Below are 22,006 nucleotides of genomic sequence, written 5' to 3'. Positions count from 1 at the left end.
GTGAATGTGTGAAATCGCACCTCTAAAAACAAAAAAGAAGTCTTGAAAACGAATTTAAATGAACATAAACGAAAGGTGCTGCTCAATCACTCAATTGATTGAACTGAAATGGAATGTAATGGTCTGGTAGCGAAAATCAAACGCGTGTTCAGAGCAATTCTCAAATTCAGGCAAAAATGAATGACCGACTTTCAGAAGTGAATACAAATTTTAGGAAATTGGCCGGGAATACCTATATATTATATTTTATATTGTTTTGTGTTGCTTATTGATTTCAAGTTATAACATTTGAAAAACGTTTTGCTTTATGTTGGTGAGATGAAACCCGTTTTCCGAATTTGTATGTGAAAAAAAGGAAAAAATATTTTCACAAACAAAGTAGGTCAAAATTCGTTAACGTTCTAAGAGTTGTGTAGGCCTATGGAGTTGAAATTAATTGCACCTTTGGAGTTTCATGAGCACAAGCAGAACAGGCAGAGCTAACGCGTTGAGAAATGCCATCAAGATGAAAGCCACCGTGTAACTTCCAAGTGTGTCGTAGATCAATCCTGAGAAATGGAAACAAAATATCAGATAGGTGAGGTGAGGTAGAACAATTTGGATAGTGTTAGAGTTATGAAAGGAAAACGCTTTCTGCTGTCTTTTCTTCAGGGAAACTTCGTAATGTGGGTTTAATCAACGAGAGTTCTGTTTGAAATAATCTGAGTGACTGCATTTAAAGACCAGGTTCATCTTGTACGTACGACCCCTGCGAATCATTCAGTTAATACTAAAGGAGACCAATCTATTAAGCTCCGCCCCGTAATATGTTTTGACCAATCACATTAATTGATGTGTAGCGAAGTCCGACATGCATGCACTCCCGATGACGCGTAGTGTAGTAGCAATGGGCCTTTTTACTAATACATTCATAATTATGGACGTATGCGCATAAATGGGTCTGGCGGCCAGAAGCGAAACGGTCCATTGAAAATAAATGTGCAGGAGTCCAAACATTTGGGCATTTTATCTCAATTTTTCCAAGAACTCGTCGCTTTTTTTTCTTTAGAAGACCCCCTTAGACCAACATAGGCATTACTTTCTGGCCTAAGCGTGTTTTGGGGTTGTCTGAGTATCACCCGTTATCCACGGAGCCCAGTCTTCTGTATAACGTCTGATATATCTAAGCATTCAGATTTATGCGATCCGATCTGAATGTTTGATTTGTCAATTCGAATACAGTGTTTTGTAATAAATCGATAAAACCTAGACAAGCTTGCGCGTATCGCGTAACATAACAGGCGTGACCACATCCTTTGTTGCTGTGTCTAGGTTTTTTTTTTATCTATGTCTGACGCGACAACGGGTGATATAGAAAGCGCCCACTGGTCGAAATCTATAGTGGTCAAGAGATCTATAGAGGTATAGAGGTCAAAATCTATAGAGGTCAAGAGGCGTTGTCTTGTATAATTAATCAGCGAATCTGCTCACATATCATAGACCATGTCTCTTCGTCATGGTATATTACATTACATAGATTAGTTTTTTTTTAGGGGGGGGGCACGTAATAAAAACAACAAAAAACCATTGCTTTCCTTCCGTGCACACGAGGGCGAAGAAAATCAGCAGGGCTCCTTTCCGCACGAGTGGAAAAGAATGCATGTTCTTCGGGATACCCGTCCACCAAATTTTGGGCCGAATCGCGGTGCTGAATCGCGGCCTGGCTCCACCGTGGCTGAACCAGTGCACCAGATTTCATATTTCAAATAGTCCAAATTTCATGACGGCGTACGTACCGCTTCACTCTAGTTTACGTGCTACGAAAATAACATCCAAAGTTTTGTAAGGCTGAGCTCAAATTCATGTCTGTTGCACAATCATAAACGCTTCTGCATGGACGCCAAGGATAATAAAATAGTTAACAATAAAAACACATCTCCTAGTACCTATCCACTAGTGCTATGTTTTCTAGTTTGAGTGCAGTCCCAAACACTTACTACAGAAAGTTAATGAATCATACCAGGCAAGAAGAGGAAGAGTGCCCTGACGAAGCCACATTTCAATCCGATCCATCCGAGGGCGCTTCCTAAACGTTCCACACCAACCGTTTCCTTGGTCATGACATCTAAAAGAGTGTAAATGAAAGACTGGAAAAAGCCGTAGACAAAGACGTACGCCATGATTGGCCAGTAAGATTCCAACAGTAGGTCGGTGAGGAAGCAGGCTGAACTGACAGTCACGGCTAATCCCATCAATAGGTTCATTCCGATGAATTGATAGCCGCCAATGAATGCCACGGCTAAATTTCCAAGGATCTTCCCTACACCAAACACAGAGACAAAAGCGACGACTTCGGACAGGGAAAAACCTTTGTATTGGTTGGTGTGAGCTGTGAAGTACACAAACCATGCTGTGGCTGCTACTGTGGTAAATATTGATATCAACACGACCAGCCAGTACCCGGAAAGGGCGAACAGATCAATATTGACAGCATTTTTCATGGACGTCAAGACAGAGAGAATCCTAAACTTATCTCGTATCGTCTTGTCATCTGATGAAGTGTTGGTGACTATCGCATAGTCCCCATCGCGTTGGTTTGTAACCGGATGTGTCCTAAGCAGGGCTCCGCACACCGCGAGATGTAAGAGTATGGATCCAATAAGCATTAGGGCTCCTCGCCAACCATACACATCCATAAAGAACTGCGTTAAAGGCGGGAAGATGACAAAAGAAACATATTTTTAACATAACGACAAATCAGTGGTCAAAAATTCAATTTTTCACATCTTGTATTTCTTGAGTTGTTGCCCCCAAAACGAGTTTGGTGCACGGGAGATCGAGACCGCTATTTATGTGGCGCGCCCTTTATTGAAAGAAAAATAAAGTAGGCAATGGAGCGAGATCGAGACCACTAGGCCGGGTGTACCCAATCAAATAAATTATTCACGAGTTGGTCATTTTTGTCGAGTTTCCTGAATGTATTTTATTAACTGTTAACTGTTGAATGGGATGGCACCAGATTATTTATGCAGGCACAATGCAGCCTTATTATACTGTCATTTCTTTTGTAATGTTTAATTACAAATTTGGAATATTATTCATTGAAGCAGATTGCACTTTATTATGAATTAACTTGTTTTCTCTTCGCAAGTTCCAAAATTGACGATTTGACCTCACTTTCAATTCAAGATGGCCGACTCGTGAATAAGGCCCATAGACAATAGCGATAAATGCCCATATTCCAAAATTCTTAGAAAATACACAAAACTCTCACAGGTGTTTAGGCTGCACAAAACATGATGATCAACACGTTATCTTTTATATATTTTTTTTTACAATTGTTGTTGGGTAGACCGATGACTTTTCGAGAAATTCTCGCCCAAAGAAGACGACCCCTGAAACGAGTGATGCTTCCCAACTGAGTGCAAGCTGCCATCTTGAAAACGGATCCCTCCACAACATGGCTAAATAGCGCCACTTTCAGGCCCAATTGCTTCCAAAATACTCTGAATTGGAAGCCCCAAGTCCGCACAAGATGTGTATTGCCATATCGCTTCAATTACCCGCTTCCATGGCTCTCAGAAGCCTCTAATATAAAAAAAGATTTGAGGGTATAACTTTTATTCATGAGCTCGGCGGACGGATTTTTGACCGGTATTATACTAAGTTCGGCCAGTGATCAGTCTTGATGGTTACAAAAGGAGATTTAAATAGGTGAGAAACCATCAAAGAACAACTGAAAGTTTCTTTCGAGAAAGGCGCGCTAAATCAAACTTCTCGCACCGGTGTGGCAGGTAATTCTGTCCCCCCTGGTAAATGTGTCCCCCGGACAGATTTATCGGGTCGTGACCCGGTAAATCTGTCCGGGGGGGGGGGGGGACACTTTTACCTAGGTAAACCTGTCCCCCTGCACGACGTTAAATGTGTCCCCCCTGGTAAATGTGTCCCCGTGCAACGTCACAAGTCTAGCACCCAGACTGTATATTAGTAAAGTTATTAACTGTTTTTGCGCGGCGCCTTGCTAAATTCGGGAATGGTGCTTACGTCACGTCAAAGCACAACTCCCGTTTTGATGACGACTTCGGGAGCGAGCGATTTGCATGGTGGGAGGGCGCGCGAGTGTACCGCACCTACGGAGGGCGTGCGCGCTAGCGATAGTTATTACTACGCGTGCCTTTTCTGCTTTCTTGTAGAAACATAGATCGGTTGATTAACATCATAGAGTTGTATAATAAACTTTATTATACAGCTCTATGATTAACATCTAAACGTTAAATTCATTTTGATAATCATTGATGAACGCTGGAAAAATCTAAAAATGTATACCCTGTGCGCTGAATTCATTATAATAACATCAATATAACAACTTATGCGTTCAAAACCAGGGGGGGGGGGGGACAGAATTAACTGGAAGGGACAGAATTACCTGGAGGGGGACAGAATTAACGGGACAGGGGGACACTTTTACCTAGGTAATTCTGTCCCCCCCCCCGGACACTTTTACCGGGGGACAGAATTACCGTCCACACCACCAAGACAAACGCGCCTGCTTTATATTTAAGATTTGTTCAATAGAGGGCGCGCCACATAACTAGTGGTATCCACAAAGCAAAAACACGGACGCTGCACAATAATGAACAAAATGAACATACTCGTTTCCGATGAACTACTCAAGAAATAGGAAACGTATTCAATTGAAATTTCGAGCACTGATTTTCCACCATGTGTAACATAAGTGTATTGAATATTACGAGAAAACGTTGACCAAAAAAAATAATATAATCGTAACAATGTAGTGTTTTACACGCGAAAAATCCACGTTGACTCTCATTCGGATTGCGTAAAGCACTGTATCGTTATGGTCATAATAACTTCACTGTTGGTCGGTTTCTTATGAAATTAAATCTGGTAATTTTTAACATAACGACAAATAAGTGGTCAAAAAATCGATTTTTCACATCTTGTATTTCTTAAGTTGTTACACCCAAAACGAGTTTGGTGCACGGTTTGGTGCAACGTCTCTTTTTAGTATTTAAGAATGAGCTAAATTAATACTATGTATTAGAAAAAATCATATTTACTACAAATGATGATGTTGCTAAATTTAATACGAAATGGGACCCATTCTCTCTTTTATGTAATGATTAAGTTTTTATTTGTTTATACTCATTGTAAAACGCAAGAGAAACGTTTCTTCTAAATAAATAAGTTTCCCATAAGGGGAAAAAATATTTGTGTTGTGGTGTTTTTTTTTGGGGGGGGGATTTTTGGAATTATTAATCCAATCCTTCACTTTCCTCTATGCAAATGTATACTGATGGTGAAATTATTGAATTCGAACGTAAGATGTTATCTTGCCCAAATTGCTTGTCTATCAATTTGTGAATGCCTTACAATATAAAACAAAATAGAGTTATAGGCTACACTTATCGAACCTTATCGAAAATATATGAACTTTACATTCAGTTATTTAAATGATGTGGTCACATTAACTATTAATCACATTAACATTTAATCACATTGATATTTATTATAAATACAACTTATTATGTCTGAACGACACGAGCGCTAGGCATACACATTTGCTAAGAATTAAGTTTGATAGCAATGAAAAATATTACTAATAGTATAGCTACATCTAATCAAAGGTAGAAGCAGCAGCCTATCCAGACTGGGGGGGGGGGGGCGTCAATGACACGAATGCACGTACGAACAATAATTCCGAATTTTAGTCGCGTTTGACACTCTTTATTGAGACAATAACTCAAGAACAACATATTGCATTGAATTGAAATTGCGTCAGATTATTAACCATAACATTTGACACAACCCGTTTGAAAATTGAAGTGAACCAAGATAGAATACATTTAATATGATTTAAAAAAAAATAGGCCTAAGCGTTTAATTTAATCACGAAAACTTCATTCTGAATTTTAGTCTCTTTTGACACTCTTTGTTGAGACGATAATTCAAGAACAACATATTGTTTCGGATTAAAATTGCGTCAGCTAATTACCATAAAATGTGACACAACCAGTTTGAAAATTGACGTGAACCAAGAAAGAATACATTTAATATGATTTAAAGAAAATAGGCCTAAGGAATAATGACCATTTAGCCCTGGTTTGTAAAGCGCCCCCCGGTACCTCGGCCTGTCTATAGCTCATCCGGTCTTCAGTCCAGTCTAGTCCGGTATGTAGGTCTGTCGGACCTGAAGCTTTGAAGTCAGTCAGGCGCATCAGTTTATTTCCCCTTGGGGAACGTCCAGAGCAGAACAAAAGACGGCTTATCGGATTACAGACTTGTGGCCAGAGATTACCGAACTGTTTAAGTACCGCTGCTGGCCTCCTAAAATTCGGGTTGGGGGAGTTGTTGTAAAACGTTTTCGACACACATGTACTTACTTTTGGTAATAATGATGGATTCCGTAAAGCTACAGTAGGGCCTATGTTTCTATGCCACGATTAAAGTGTGCAGTTTGAAGCTACAAATGGTGGTGCAAATCACCGTAAGCTCAAAATAAACTCCTGGGAAAAAAGATTGATTGTTTTTAAACCCATAAAGGAAGGACCTTGATATTCACATTAATCCGAACAAAACCCAAAATCTTTACATGCATTTGTAAATTCAGGAGTGATAAGTTAAACTAACTTTGGGCCTTTAAAATATGGTATTGGCTGGGGGATTACGATGGGAAATTTGCTCTATTTTTTCGTAGTTCTTGGCTGAAAAGGATTGCTTGTAAACATTTTCGCGGTTGGATTTTTTCTACGAGATCCAGAAACGCCTCAGCATCAGTTCCTTCCCAAAGCTGTTGAAATCAAAATAAATGTAGTCTGCAATTAAGAAATTCCACACACAACGTATTAATATTCAAAAAGTGAAAATGCTTGCGCTTGCAACCCCATTTGTATAACATTGTATGGGAAACCCAATAGCACGAGCCTTCATGGGCTGGTATGGGGTTCTATTGTTTCGCTCAGGAGATTAATGCTTGCAAGCGTGTAAGTAATTTACAGTCCCATTGTGTGCCAAACCGCATGGCAGGGGTTTAGATCTGTGCCGGCGAAGGGGCTCTTTTGTTTCGCGTTGGGGGATGAAAACCACAAGCGGGCGTTTTCTGGGATAGATTACATGTGTCAACACTTGCAAACAATAGACCCCAGGATGGGAGAGTTCTTGATCAGCCACCGGACTAGCCACCTGGGGCGGTAGCTGGGCCGGTAAGAAAGGGCTTTTTGGGAGGGGGCGAGCTTACCGGGGGGCCCTTTACAAACCAGGGTTGAATGGTCACTAAACCTAAGCGTTTAATTAAATCACGAAAAATTCATTCTAAATTGTAGTCTCTTTTGACACTCTTTGTTGAGACGATAACTCAAGAACAAACTATTGCATTGGATTGAAATTGCGTACGATTATTAAACATTTGATATTATTTAACATTTGACACATTCCGTTTGAAAATTGACGTGAACCATGGAAGAATACATTTGATATGATTTAAAGAATATAGGCCTAAGCGTTTTAATCACGAAAAGTTCATGCCGAATTTTAGTCTCTTTTGACACTCTTTGTTGAGACAATAACCTAAGAACAACATATTGCATTGGTTTCAAATTGCCAATGGTTATTAACCATAGCATTTGACACAACCCGTTTGAATATTGGCGTGAACCATGGAAGAATACAATTAATATGATTAAAGGAAAGCAGTGCTTAAAATACGAAAAATTCATTCCGAATCTGAATCTTTGTCTATTCTAATTGAAAAAAAAAAAATGAAGCACTCTTTTGGAGACAGTAACTCCAGAAAATCAATTTGTACTAAAACGAAACTTCGTTCGATAATAAGTCGTGATGTCATGACAGAAAAATTGGAAATCGACTGGAACCGTGAAGGAAAAAAATACTCACAAGGACAATAACCAACGATCTACACAACCACTGGTCAGCACCGTATAAGGTAGCAGACCAGTAATAAACTTCCATAGACCCCAATGGTAAATGCTCCCACTTTAGAATTTCGGGGAAAATACTCACAACTCTCCAAGGTGTTCGAGACACACATCAAATTAAAGCTTATTTCATCATCTTACATTTTCTTTTCAATTTTTGGGGGTCAACTGATGACTTTTAGGAGAAAAATCCATCTGAAGATGATTACCCCTGAAAATAGTCCTGAAGCCCATCGCCATTTTGAAAAACGATGCCTACACTCCATTGCAAAATAGAGCGCTTTTAGGGTCAAAATAACATCCAAATTACAAAATGCACGCTCCCAGTCCTGTGCGCAGCTTCCACCCATATTTTTTTACTAACCCTCAGGTTCATGGCCCACAGCATGCTCAAATACTGAAGATTTTGAGGGCATGCAAATCGTGATTTGGCCCGCGTAGGCAATTTCGGACCGATTTACTGGTCTGCACCCCCATGGGACGTCGTTGCTAGGTAAAAGGGCGCCCTCTTTCGTTGGCGCACGGAGCCCATATGATTTTAAGTCACTTTTGTGTGGAAACGTAAACTTGACAGGAAGATTAGTTATTTGGTTTAAAAATAGTAATAATAAAACCCCCCCTTGAAATTACTTCTGGCATGTTGTCATTTTGAAGAAAGCAAAATATGAAGGTCATTTCCACAGAATGTGTGCCACATCTTTCAAAATAGAGCCTGAAAGTTGACCCCTGGTGGCGCGCTCCCGGACCCTGGAATAGGAGATTTACGGCGTGTAAAAGTCAGAGTTTTTGAAATTATTTGCTTACATTGATTTCTTTAAAAAAATCGCCCTCGGAAAGGGTCTTTGTAAAATGGGTACAAGAATCTCAATGTATGGAAACTAAAAACTCGCACGACGTGAAAGAGAAATATTGCACCAAAAATTGACCTCTCACTTCCATAAATCTAAAATAGATTTGGACTGGTGGAACTTGGAGCACTATTACAAAGATGGCGGTCATTGGGTAAAAACTTAAACTTCAACAGAATACTAAAATGGCTCTTGGGACGCACAATATTTTTGTGTAAACTTGAAGGACTACTTCTCATTTACAAATAAATCTAAAATGACCGTTGATAAGAAGTGGATTAAAGCGTGATTCAAATATTATTATTATTTTTCATGGTTTATTAAAATTCAACTTGGTTGCCAAATGCTCAATAAAACTTTCTCCCGTACAGTAACTTAACAAATTTTGATTCAAATCGATCCACAGTTCGACGGTGAATGAAACAGGAGTTATAATGTATTGCATCAAAAACACAAAGTATCGATATAATTTTTGAACTTGTAAAAGGTAACTGCTTTTGCCCAAATTGCAAAAGCTACAAATTAAGCTTCCACAACGGCAGTTTCTTAAAAACAAGTTGTTAAAAAAAACCAATATCTTAAAATTCGTCGCATTTCTGATCGAAAGTCAACGTAACACGTCTACAAAATGTCAAAATCTGCTACTCTCTTTTTAAACTGTTTAGTGAAATCGATAAACTAACATAATATGTTTGACACAAACTGCTTTAATCGTACTCGGTTTTCAGGTGTTAGAAATCAAAACTAACATGTGACGTATTATACCTTGATACTTTTTGACATCGTCTCTCAAAATTCAAGGTAATATAGGAAAATCTAAAAGGTAACATCCAGAGTACCTCTAGATACGACAACAACTCCTTCTATAATCCGACCTATTGTTTTCCCTACAGTAACATAATGAACCTGCGGCCTATTTTGGCCTGAGATACTCTTTTTCATGTATATTTAATGCTCAAATCATAACTCAATAACAAAATGATATAAACAATGCAGTGAGCCCTAATCGAGTGAATGGAAGGCTGTGTGTAATGCATCTATTTTGGTACAAAGAGATGCACTTTAAACAATTCCAAGTTACATGTTTACATTCACAAATGTTTGGGTTGAAGCAATTCTCAGAAACAAAACTTTGCTTCAATTAACGAGAAACTACAGTTATTTTTCTCGGTCTCAAAATGGCATCGAATCAGTGCTTCCAATCACTCAAAAGTAGGGCATCTAGCATTGTTGAACAGTCAACCTAAGATATTCACTTTAATATGACTAGTGCATCCAGAAAACATGACAGCCATAGACAACAAAACTCGATTTGCGAAAGAGCGTCATTCGATGCCTTTGTGTAAATCCTGAAATCCGACAATTTTTTTTTCCTGTTCTTAACATGCAGGTGCCAAAGTTTGAAATCCATTTTCCACATAGAAGTATTTTCTTCTTTGGATTTTAACACCTTTTTCATACATACAATCATAAAAGAAAACAATCAGAACGAACACATGTTGAACGTTTTGGAAGTACAGTTTCGGCAATTTTAACATAATAGGGCATAAACGTTTGCTATAGAAGACTTTATTCCAGGTACTACTGCAAATTTACAATACAATCCAGCAATTCATTGCCCTTGTTTAGAATGTGTCTCATATAATTATGTATTCCTTTTTTATACAACTTTATACAAAACCAAGTGTTTATACACATCTTAAACATGAACAGAGGGAAGGTATACATCTTTATTTCCACAGTCAGTTACCGTTTTATGCTTTCAATTATTTTTCATATATTTCGTAGAGTTTTCGGCATTGTTAAATCGTCTGGCATTGATTTCTCAAATTCTCCCATGAACACACCCAAGTGTGTACTTGCCTGCAATCGGGGACCCCCTATTGGCCCGCTTTTGTTTGTAATTTCACATTTTAAAAAGACCTCCAATATATTTTGTACACGATCGGAAATTGGAGACCTCTCGGGAATTGGGGGAAATTTTGTTACAGTGAACTGAATCTTGTAAATTATTGAACCTTGGACCAAGTTTGTAATTAGAAACAAAATAAATAGAAATCCTGGAAAGAGTCTGTATCATTAATTCCTAACTGAGGGGCAAGCGGGTTTAACCAACACCTTCTTGTGGTCAGCATCTAAAGGAATAACGGGGAAAAACATCACATGCCTGCTATAGACACCCCTCCCCCACTTTTATTCCGCCAAACTTAGATCCGCTATCCTGCTTAAGAGACAGTTGAAATGTATCTGGTATTGGTGCTAATTGAGCAATTGTTGCCATCAGAAAGATGCTGACTGATTTCATATGTGGGAAAACATGATGAACAGTGCAACATCAGCTAGCTGCGAATTACATTATCATACAATTCTTATTTTTGTCTGTTTTCGACCCTATTTGAATGTTTGATATCGGTAACAACTCAGTACCGAGAATGAAGAATTCCAAGGAATCATGGTTGGCGTTCTTTTTTTAAACCAGATTTATTTGATTTAATTCAGATTTTTTATCATTTAAATAAGATTTGTTTGATTTTTAAAACTTTCAAAATATTGATATATCTAAAAACATGTCTAAATCTCCCCATGCACCCTTACACCCATGGCGAAACGTTAAGAATGTTGATTGAAATGATTGAAATTACACTCAATCAATTTATTTGGGGAAAAAAGAAGATTTTACAAAAACGTGATTCAAAGCAGTGATAACAAAAAATCATATGATTTAAATCGCGATTTATATCAGTGATTTAAATCATTGTGATTTAAATCAGCCAACCCATCAAAGAAGGAACGGCAGCCAATGCCTCCGCCACGTTACCATGCAAATTGTTGCCGCTTAACCTGACTTCAGTCACATGACGAAGAGATGACAGTAAACGAATGATTGCCCCGATGTCGCTATTTTGTAGACCACATCTAGATAACTCCAGTGTGCAAAGGGAGGGGAGGGGATCGATATTGAATTGTGACAAACCGTGGAAATTGTTTCCGGTCAGAACAACTGTCTTCATGCTGCCTGCTGATGCAAAAAGAAAGAAAAGTGGCTCAATGTCACTCTTTGTAAGACCACTTTCATAAAGCCCTATATATTCAAGGGAGGAGACACTTGTGATCTTGACAGGCTGCAAACCGTGCAAATTGTTTCCCCTCAGAACAACTCTCTTAATGCTTCCTGCTGAGGAAACTAGAGAGAAAAGTGGCTCAATATCACTGTTTGTCAGACCACTTTCAAATAGTTTCAATTTTTCAAGGGATGGGACACTAGCGATCGTGACAGGCTGCAAACCGTGGAAATTGTTTCCTTTCAGAACAACAATCTTTATGCTTCCTGCTGAGGAAACTAGAGAGAAAAGTGGCTCAATATCACTGTTTGTCAGACCACTTTCATATAGCATCAATTGTTCAAGGGATGGGACACTAGCGATCGTGACAGGCTGCAAACCGTGGAAATTGTTTCCCCTCAGAAGAACTCTCTTTATGCTTCCTGCTGAAGAAACTAGAGAGAAAAGTGGCTCAATATCGCTGTTTGTCAGACCACTTTCATATAGGTGCAATTTTTCAAGGGATGGGACACTAGCGATCGTGACAGGCTGCAAACCGTGGAAATTGTTTCCTTTCAGAACAACGCTCTTTATTCTGCCTGCTGAAGAAACTAGAGAGAAAAGTGGCTCAATATCACTGTTTGTCAGACCACTTTCATATAGGTGCAATTCTTCAAGGGATGGGACGCTAGCAATCGTGACAGGCTGCAAACCGTGGAAATTGTTTCCTTGCAGAACAACACTCTTTATGCTTCCTGCTGAAGAAACTAGAGAGAAAAGTGGCTCAATATCACTGTTTGTCATACCACTTTCATACAGGTGCAATTCTTCAAGAGATGGGACACTAGCGATCGTGACAGGCTGCAAACCGTGGAAATTGTTTCCTTTCAGAACAACGCTCTTTATTCTGCCTGCTGAAGAAACTAGAGAGAAAAGTGGCTCAATATCACTGTTTGTCAGACCACTTTCATATAGGTGCAATTCTTCAAGAGATGGGACACTAGCGATCGTGATAGGCTGCAAACCATGGAAATTGTTTCCTTGCAGAACAACACTCTTAATGCTGCCCGCTGAGGAAACTAGAGAGAAAAGTGGCTCAATATCACTGTTTGTCAGACCACTTTCAAAAAGTTTCAATTTTTCAAGGGATGGAACACTTGCAATCGTGACAGGCTGCAAACCGTGGAAATTGTTTCCTTTCAGAAAAACACTCTTTATGCTTCCTGCTGAAGAAACTAGAGAGAAAAGTGGCCCAATATCACTGTTTGTCAGACCACTTTCATATAGGTGCAATTCTTCAAGGGATGGGACAATAGCGATCGTGACAGGCGGCAAACCGTGCAAATTGTTTCTTTTCAGAACAACACTCTTTATGCTTCCTGCTGTAGAAACTAGAGAGAAAAGTGGCTCAATATCACTGTTTGTCAGACCACTTTCAAATAGTTTCAATTTTTCAAGGGATGGGACACTAGCGATCGTGACAGGCTGCAAACCGTGGAAATTGTTTCCTTTCAGAACAACGCCCTTTATGCTGCCTGCTGAGGAAACTAGAGCGAAAAGTGGCTCAATATCACTATTTGTCAGACCACTTTCATATAGGTGCAATTCTTCAAGGGATAGGACACTAGCAATCGTGACAGGCTGCAAACCGTGGAAATTGTTTCCCCTCAGAAGAACTCTCTTTATGCTTCCTGCTGAAGAAACTAGAGAGAAAAGTGGCTCAATATCACTGTTTGTCATACCACTTTCATACAGGTACAATTCTTCAAGAGATGGGACACTAGCGATCGTGACAGGCTGCAAACCGTGGAAATTGTTTCCTTTCAGAACAACGCTCTTTATTCTGCCTGCTGAAGAAACTAGAGAGAAAAGTGGCTCAATATCACTGTTTGTCAGACCACTTTCATATAGGTGCAATTCTTCAAGGGATGGGACGCTAGCAATCGTGACAGGCTGCAAACCGTGGAAATTGTTTCCTTGCAGAACAACACTCTTTATGCTTCCTGCTGAAGAAACTAGAGAGAAAAGTGGCTCAATATCACTGTTTGTCATACCACTTTCATACAGGTGCAATTCTTCAAGAGATGGGACACTAGCGATCGTGACAGGCTGCAAACCGTGGAAATTGTTTCCTTTCAGAACAACACTCTTTATTCTTCCTGCTGAAGAAACTAGAGAGAAAAGTGGCTCAATATCACTGTTTGTCAGACCACTTTCATATAGGTGCAATTCTTCAAGAGATGGGACACTAGCGATCGTGACAGGCTGCAAACCATGGAAATTGTTTCCTTGCAGAACAACACTCTTAATGCTGCCCGCTGAGAAACTAGAGAGAAAAGTGGCTCAATATCACTGTTTGTCAGACCACTTTCAAAAAGTTTCAATTTTTCAAGGGATGGAACACTTGCAATCGTGACAGGCTGCAAACCGTGGAAATTGTTTCCTTTCAGAAAAACACTCTTTATGCTTCCTGCTGAAGAAACTAGAGAGAAAAGTGGCCCAATATCACTGTTTGTCAGACCACTTTCATATAGGTGCAATTCTTCAAGGGATGGGACAATAGCGATCGTGACAGGCGGCAAACCGTGCAAATTGTTTCTTTTCAGAACAACACTCTTTATGCTTCCTGCTGAAGAAACTAGAGAGAAAAGTGGCTCAATATCACTGTTTGTCAGACCACTTTCAAATAGTTTCAATTTTTCAAGGATGGGACACTAGCGATCGTGACAGGCTGCAAACCGTGGAAATTGTTTCCTTTCAGAACAACGCCCTTTATGCTGCCTGCTGAGGAAACTAGAGCGAAAAGTGGCTCAATATCACTATTTGTCAGACCACTTTCATATAGGTGCAATTCTTCAAGGGATGGGACACTAGCAATCGTGACAGGCTGCAAACCGTGGAAATTGTTTCCCCTCAGAAGAACTCTCTTTATGCTTCCTGCTGAAGAAACTAGAGAGAAAAGTGGCTCAATATCACTGTTTGTCATACCACTTTCATACAGGTGCAATTCTTCAAGAGATGGGACACTAGCGATCGTGACAGGCTGCAAACCGTGGAAATTGTTTCCTTTCAGAACAACGCTCTTTATTCTGCCTGCTGAAGAAACTAGAGAGAAAAGTGGCTCAATATCACTGTTTGTCAGACCACTTTCATATAGGTGCAATTCTTCAAGAGATGGGACACTAGCGATCGTGATAGGCTGCAAACCATGGAAATTGTTTCCTTGCAGAACAACACTCTTAATGCTGCCCGCTGAGGAAACTAGAGAGAAAAGTGGCTCAATATCACTGTTTGTCAGACCACTTTCAAAAAGTTTCAATTTTTCAAGGGATGGAACACTTGCAATCGTGACAGGCTGCAAACCGTGGAAATTGTTTCCTTTCAGAACAACGCCTTTATGCTGCCTGCTGAGGAAACTAGAGCGAAAAGTGGCTCAATATCACTATTTGTCAGACCACTTTCATACAGGTGCAATTCTTCAAGAGATGGGACACTAGCGATCGTGACAGGCTGCAAACCGTGGAAATTGTTTCCTTTCAGAACAACGCTCTTTATTCTGCCTGCTGAAGAAACTAGAGAGAAAAGTGGCTCAATATCACTGTTTGTCAGACCACTTTCATATAGGTGCAATTCTTCAAGGGATGGGACACTAGCAATCGTGACAGGCTGCAAACCGTGGAAATTGTTTCCTTGCAGAACAACACTCTTTATGCTTCCTGCTGAAGAAACTAGAGAGAAAAGTGGCTCAATATCACTGTTTGTCATACCACTTTCATACAGGTGCAATTCTTCAAGAGATGGGACACTAGCGATCGTGACAGGCTGCAAACCGTGGAAATTGTTTCCTTTCAGAACAACGCTCTTTATTCTGCCTGCTGAAGAAACTAGAGAGAAAAGTGGCTCAATATCACTGTTTGTCAGACCACTTTCATATAGGTGCAATTCTTCAAGAGATGGGACACTAGCGATCGTGATAGGCTGCAAACCATGGAAATTGTTTCCTTGCAGAACAACACTCTTAATGCTGCCCGCTGAGGAAACTAGAGAGAAAAGTGGCTCAATATCACTGTTTGTCAGACCACTTTCAAAAGTTTCATTTTTCAAGGGATGGAACACTTGCAATCGTGACAGGCTGCAAACCGTGGAAATTGTTTCCTTTCAGAAAAACACTCTTTATGCTCCTGCTGAAGAAACTAGAGAGAAAAGTGGCCCAATATCACTGTTTGTCAGACCACTTTCATATAGGTGCAATTTTTCAAGGGATGGGACACTAGCGATCGTGACAGGCTGCAAACCGTGGAAATTGTTTCCTTTCAGAACAACGCCCTTTATGCTGCCTGCTGAGGAAACTAGAGAGAAAAGTGGCTCAATATCACTATTTGTCAGACCACTTTCATATAGGTGCAATTCTTCAAGGGATAGGACACTAGCAATCGTGACAGGCTGCAAACCGTGGAAATTGTTTCCCCTCAGAAGAACTCTCTTTATGCTTCCTGCTGAAGAAACTAGAGAGAAAAGTGGCTCAATATCACTGTTTGTCATACCACTTTCATACAGGTACAATTCTTCAAGAGATGGGACACTAGCGATCGTGACAGGCTGCAAACCGTGGAAATTGTTTCCTTTCAGAACAACGCTCTTTATTCTGCCTGCTGAAGAAACTAGAGAGAAAAGTGGCTCAATATCACTGTTTGTCAGACCACTTTCATATAGGTGCAATTCTTCAAGGGATGGGACGCTAGCAATCGTGACAGGCTGCAAACCGTGGAAATTGTTTCCTTGCAGAACAACACTCTTTATGCTTCCTGCTGAAGAAACTAGAGAGAAAAGTGGCTTTATATCACTGTTTGTCATACCACTTTCATACAGGTGCAATTCTTCAAGAGATGGGACACTAGCGATCGTGACAGGCTGCAAACCGTGGAAATTGTTTCCTTTCAGAACAACGCTCTTTATTCTGCCTGCTGAAGAAACTAGAGAGAAAAGTGGCTCAATATCACTGTTTGTCAGACCACTTTCATATAGGTGCAATTCTTCAAGAGATGGGACACTAGCGATCGTGATAGGCTGCAAACCATGGAAATTGTTTCCTTGCAGAACAACACTCTTAATGCTGCCTGCTGAGGAAACTAGAGAGAAAAGTGGCTCAATATCACTGTTTGTCAGACCACTTTCAAAAAGTTTCAATTTTTCAAGGGATGGAACACTTGCAATCGTGACAGGCTGCAAACCGTGGAAATTGTTTCCTTTCAGAACAACGCCCTTTATGCTGCCTGCTGAGGAAACTAGAGCGAAAAGTGGCTCAATATCACTATTTGTCAGACCACTTTCATATAGGTGCAATTCTTCAAGGGATAGGACACTAGCAATCGTGACAGGCTGCAAACCGTGGAAATTGTTTCCCCTCAGAAGAACTCTCTTTATGCTTCCTGCTGAGGAAACTAGAGAGAAAAGTGGCTCAATATCACTGTTTGTCAGACCACTTTCATATAGGTGCAATTCTTCAAGGGATGGAACACTAGAGATCGTGATAGGCTGCAAACCATGGAAATTGTTTCCTTGCAGAACAACACTCTTAATGCTGCCCGCTGAGGAAACTAGAGAGAAAAGTGGCTCAATATCACTGTTTGTCAGACCACTTTCAAAAAGTTTCAATTTTTCAAGGGATGGGACACTTGCAATCGTGACAGGCTGCAAACCGTTGAAATGGTTTCCTTTCAGAACAACACTCTTTATGCTGCCTGCTGAGGAAACTAGAGAGAAAAGTGGCTCAATATCACTGTTTGTCAGACCACTTTCATATAGGTGCAATTCTTCAAGGGATGGGACACTAGCGATCGTGACAGGCTGCAAACCGTGTAAATTGTTTCCTTGCAGAGCAACACTCTTTATGCTGCCTGCTGAGGAAACTAGAGAGAAAAGTGGCTCAATATCACTGTTTGTCAGACCACTTTCATATAGGTGCAATTCTTCAAGGGATCGGACACTAGCGATCGTGACAGGCTGCAAACCGTGAAATTGTTTCCTTTCAGAACAACACTCTTTATGCTGCCTGCTGAGGAAACTAGAGAGAAAAGTGGCTCAATATCACTGTTTGTCAGACCACTTTCATATAGGTGCAATTCTTCAAGGGATGGGACACTAGCGATCGTGACAGGCTGCAAACCGTGTAAATTGTTTCCTCTCAGAATAACCCTCTTTATGCTGCCTGCTGATGAAAGAAGAGAGAAAAGTGGCTCTATATCACTGTTTGTCAGACCGCTTTCAAGCAGTAGCAATTCTTCAAGGGAAGGGACACTAGCGATCGTGACAGGCTGCAAACCGTGCAAATTGTTTTCCCTCAGAACCACTCTCTTCATGCTGCCTGCTAATGAAAGAAGACAGAAAAGTGGCTCAATGTCACTGTTTGTCAGCCCACAATCGAAAAGACAGCATTCTTTCAGAGATGGAACTGGTTGAATGTTTTGTTTTGACAGTGTCTCATGCAAATTGATGCCATTCAATTTAACTGTTTGCGTGTTGGTTTTCGATAGCACTTCTAAAAGTTTTACAAGGTTCCAATCACAGTTATGTACTTCTAAAGACTTCAGATATTTCAATATCCCCGTGGAGTTATCCACAAAGCTACCCCAGCTGATTCCATGAAGTACAAGTTTAAGCATTGGCTTACATTGTATGTGTGTCATGATATCTTCTAACAGTCTAAAGTCAGCAAAACCTCGACATGTAGCACCCATTTCTTGTATGCCTAGTTTGTGTAGAGTTGTATGTTTGGACCCAATTTGAAAGAAATAATGCGCAGCCACGAGAACTTCACCTTGGAGTTCACAGGGAAACGCAACCTTCGCAGTCTCAACAAAGTATTTCACAAGGGATTCTGATTGAGCTTCAAACAGGAGCAACATCAAGATTCTATGCAGGGACTTGTTCAGTTCATTTTGCTTGAAGAGATCTCCAATACGCTGCAAAATCACCTCGGCGGCATTTCCGTTCAGCCCACAGCAGAATCGCAGAACGTATTCCACGCTTTCCACATTGCCATGAAATATACGAGACAAGTATTGGTCAAAGGCTTGCCGGTCAGTTCTTGACAAATCTACAAGATAAACCGCTGCGCTATATTCTTGGAAAGTCTTGTGAATGAACGAAAAGTGAGAAACCGTCTTGAGACCTTGACACATTTTTCGTTTTGACAACAAGCCAACATCACATCCCTTCTCAAACATATCTAGATCCTTTGAATCTATCTCATTTTCCTCGAAATGAAGTTTTTCCCCATTTGGATCTAACAAACCTTCAAGAGCTATCCGACCAAGTTTGGAAACATGTGTCTCAGTGTCAGAAACTTGCTCGACTGTTTCCTTACTTTCCTTATGCTGGAAAAGCAGCTGAATGTTATCCCCAAAAAGGTTTGTTATTTGATCAGGAAGTTTCCCTTCAGCTGCCCATGTGTGGCACATCAGCCACAGAAATAACGGTATCTCCGCTAAACTACGAAGCGTTTCAGATCCATTCACCTTTTCAAGGAAGCTGTTTTGATTATCTGATTGAAAATTTGACAAGTATTTCCTCACGTACTTTTGCCTGCCTTTCTCGTCAAAGCCAACCATGTTAATTTTTGTGTAGTGTGCATGCATAGTCAGCAGTTCATTTGCCGTCTTCTGTCGGCTCGTAACTATTACCTTGCACGACTTCAGTGATTTGAACGATAGTACACCGTTCAAGTCAAATCCGTTCTTGCACTGTGCGTCCTTTACTCTTTGTAAAGAAATCTCATCAGCGCCATCTAAAAGAATTAATACGCGCTCTGGGTTATCATGGATGTATTGTTCTAAGTCTCTCTTTTTCAGTTTGCTGTCTGTGAGTATCTGAGAGAATATGGCGTCGATGATGTCGAATTTCTTACCCATTCGATTGACATCTATCACAAAGACAAATTCGTATCTTTCCAGAACTGATGTGGGCTCAGATTTTTGTTGTTTTTCAGTTTGATCCACCTTGGTTTTCATATCCGCCCAATCGTATGCAATCCTTTTAAGAAGGGTGGTTTTCCCGTAACCCGCCTCAGCTCTGATTAATAATCGATTTGATTTGAGCACAAGCATGTCTTTATACGAGTCAAGGGAAATGTTCTGAACATGAAGCCCTTTTTCCTTATCAGGTTGTGATTTGGGAAGATCAGGGATACCTATAGCTCTTTTGGATGCTTTCAAATGCTCCGATTGGCTGACTGTTTCTGCCTGCGTCTCTGTCTCTGATGAGGAGACAGGAGATGGTATGTTTGTCTCTTCTAATAGCTGTAGATTGACGTACATGTCATCCATCTCTCTGGCCATGTGCTTCTCTTTAGGATGCGTCGTCACTTTCATCGTCTCTCGGTAATGAGCTGCCAGTTCTCTCGCACACTGGTCAACATCAAAAGTGGCTCCTGCAGTGCCTGTGCAGAAAAAGTCATTCGGGGGAACAATCAAGTAAATTATTAGGATTTATATATAAAAAGTTGATCTGTAAGTTTAAAAATACGGGCCCAATTTCATGGTTCTGCTAAACACATGCTAAAGACTTTTTTTTATCATTTTCACAGAGATTGTAAGCAGTAAGCCAGTGAAGAGCATGCTAAATTCAGAGTAAAACTGCTTTAATGCACGCAACCGTAAGCAAATCCACAACGTGAAATATTGCTGAAGGTTAGCATAATTTGTAACGTTTGTGGAAATTGATATCTTCCGCTGATGGTGTATCAGCAAATGGCCCATGTAATGTGTTTTAAAAAAAGGCTCCTTTATGTGCCTTTTAACCTTACTTAAATTTACATTTGGCTATTTTGAGGGTCATTTTGGTGCCTTCTTGTTTTGATGATAATTCAAAAATTCAATTTTCTTATTCTTGAGCAAAGGTTTGATGTCATTTCATGTAGAAACATCTATGTTACAGCTATTTACGTTGTACATTTTCCTTTTGTTTTGCTTTCGTTTGGCGATTCGTTGTTGATTCTGTAAAATGACGATAAGCCAATGAGTAATTTGTTTCTCCAAAATTATTTGAAATGAGCAGTGAAAATATTCGTATAGATTCACAACTTAAACAGAAAAAAACCTGTACTGAACAGTGTCTTTCTAAATTGACATCACATGAACAACGACCTCAGTTGTTGGGAAAATAATGGCTAAATATTAAAAGAAGTGCACTTTCATGAAATGTACCCAAAGAGATGTCAAATAGTTTTCACAAATTTAAATATTGGGTGTTTTGTATCGTTTGTCAGCAGCTGCAACTTTGTAAAAAATAAGTAATGTACAGCTTTGATTATCCGGAGAATAAAGTTTCATTCAGTTGAAATTGAATCACCGAGAGATATAACCTGTTAGTAGCCTCACGATTTCTAAAAAAGATTATTTGGTATTACTTTAAATTTCGTCAAAAGTAACACATAAAGTAAAGTGATGTATAGTAAGCTAAACTTGACCAAAAAAGAGTGCATTGACCTTTTCGGTTAGCTCTCATACCTGGTACTTGTGATGCTAAGTCAGCACGATCCACCGCTTGCAGAGCGTCTCTCAGCTTCTCAGGAGCATCTGCAGGGTTGTCCTGCTTCTTCCACCAGGCATCTAACATCTTGTAGATTTGTTCGTGTAAGTCTCCTCTGTAGTTTTCTCCGAATTGGTCCAGTTGTCCTTCCTTGAATCCCAATTGTCTGGCCAGCCTCTTCCAGCCTCGTCCAAGCTCGTCTGACAATTCTGAGAAGCAAATGCTTCTCGACTTTTCGTCTTCTGCAATGCAAAATCATAAAAACAGTATGCATCAATCATCTCAGCAAGGCATAGGGGCTCCAAACGCTAAACTCTAGGGTGAGGTTAAGATCCGAAGCCCATCGTACTGACTGATCAAACATATGTGACGCTTTCAGCTCATACACATGTAAGTGTAGACGGGAACTCTTATACAAAATTTTGTTAAAAGAACATAAAGCACACTTCGTCATTTCCAAGTTCACCGTTGGCAGGGGTTTATTTTTTAGCTCATTGTAATTTAAAATTTACCAAGGGATGCTGCCGAAATTGGGGACAAATTTACTCCTCCGTTTTGAAAGGTGAATTTTTGATAAACACAATGCAACTGATTTTTGACCTGTGCATCGGAACCAGGTACCCGAGTACCCGACCGTTGATGTCAGGAACTGCTT

The 22,006-nt window shown here is 40.1% G+C and overlaps 1 protein-coding gene across 1 annotated transcript; it reads right to left on the bottom strand.

Annotated features, from left to right (window-relative positions):
- Nucleotides 1-432: 432 nt before the first annotated feature.
- LOC119723060 (monocarboxylate transporter 12-like) lies at nt 433-21,438 on the bottom strand. Its single transcript, XM_038193581.1, has 5 exons — nt 21,330-21,438; nt 20,012-20,260; nt 19,506-19,744; nt 2,000-2,681; nt 433-548 (listed from the first exon to the last, which is right to left on the bottom strand). The coding sequence occupies exons 1-5, from the start codon at nt 21,436-21,438 to the stop codon at nt 433-435; spliced, it is 1,395 nt and encodes a 464-aa protein (XP_038049509.1).
- Between the last annotated feature and the right edge of the window lie 568 nt (nt 21,439-22,006).

Source organism: Patiria miniata, unplaced genomic scaffold (assembly GCF_015706575.1).
Source record: "Patiria miniata isolate m_02_andy unplaced genomic scaffold, ASM1570657v1 HiC_scaffold_1, whole genome shotgun sequence".
In the NCBI taxonomy this organism is placed as follows: Eukaryota; Metazoa; Echinodermata; class Asteroidea; order Valvatida; family Asterinidae; genus Patiria; species Patiria miniata.
The sequence above is the reverse complement of the archived record's forward strand: the minus strand, read 5'-3'. Positions and strand labels throughout refer to the sequence as shown.

Bases quoted from the DNA above. Each gene is read 5' to 3' on its own strand.
- LOC119723060 (XM_038193581.1), bottom strand. From the start codon at position 21,438: ATGTTAGATGCCTGGTGGAAGAAGCAGGACAACCCTGCAGATGCTCCT. The intron at 20,261-21,329 runs GTATGAGAGCTA...TTTTCTGCACAG, and splicing joins CTTAGCATCACAAGTACCAG to GCACTGCAGGAGCCACTTTT. The intron at 19,745-20,011 runs GTATCCCTGATC...TCTTTGTGATAG, and splicing joins AGCATCCAAAAGAGCTATAG to ATGTCAATCGAATGGGTAAG.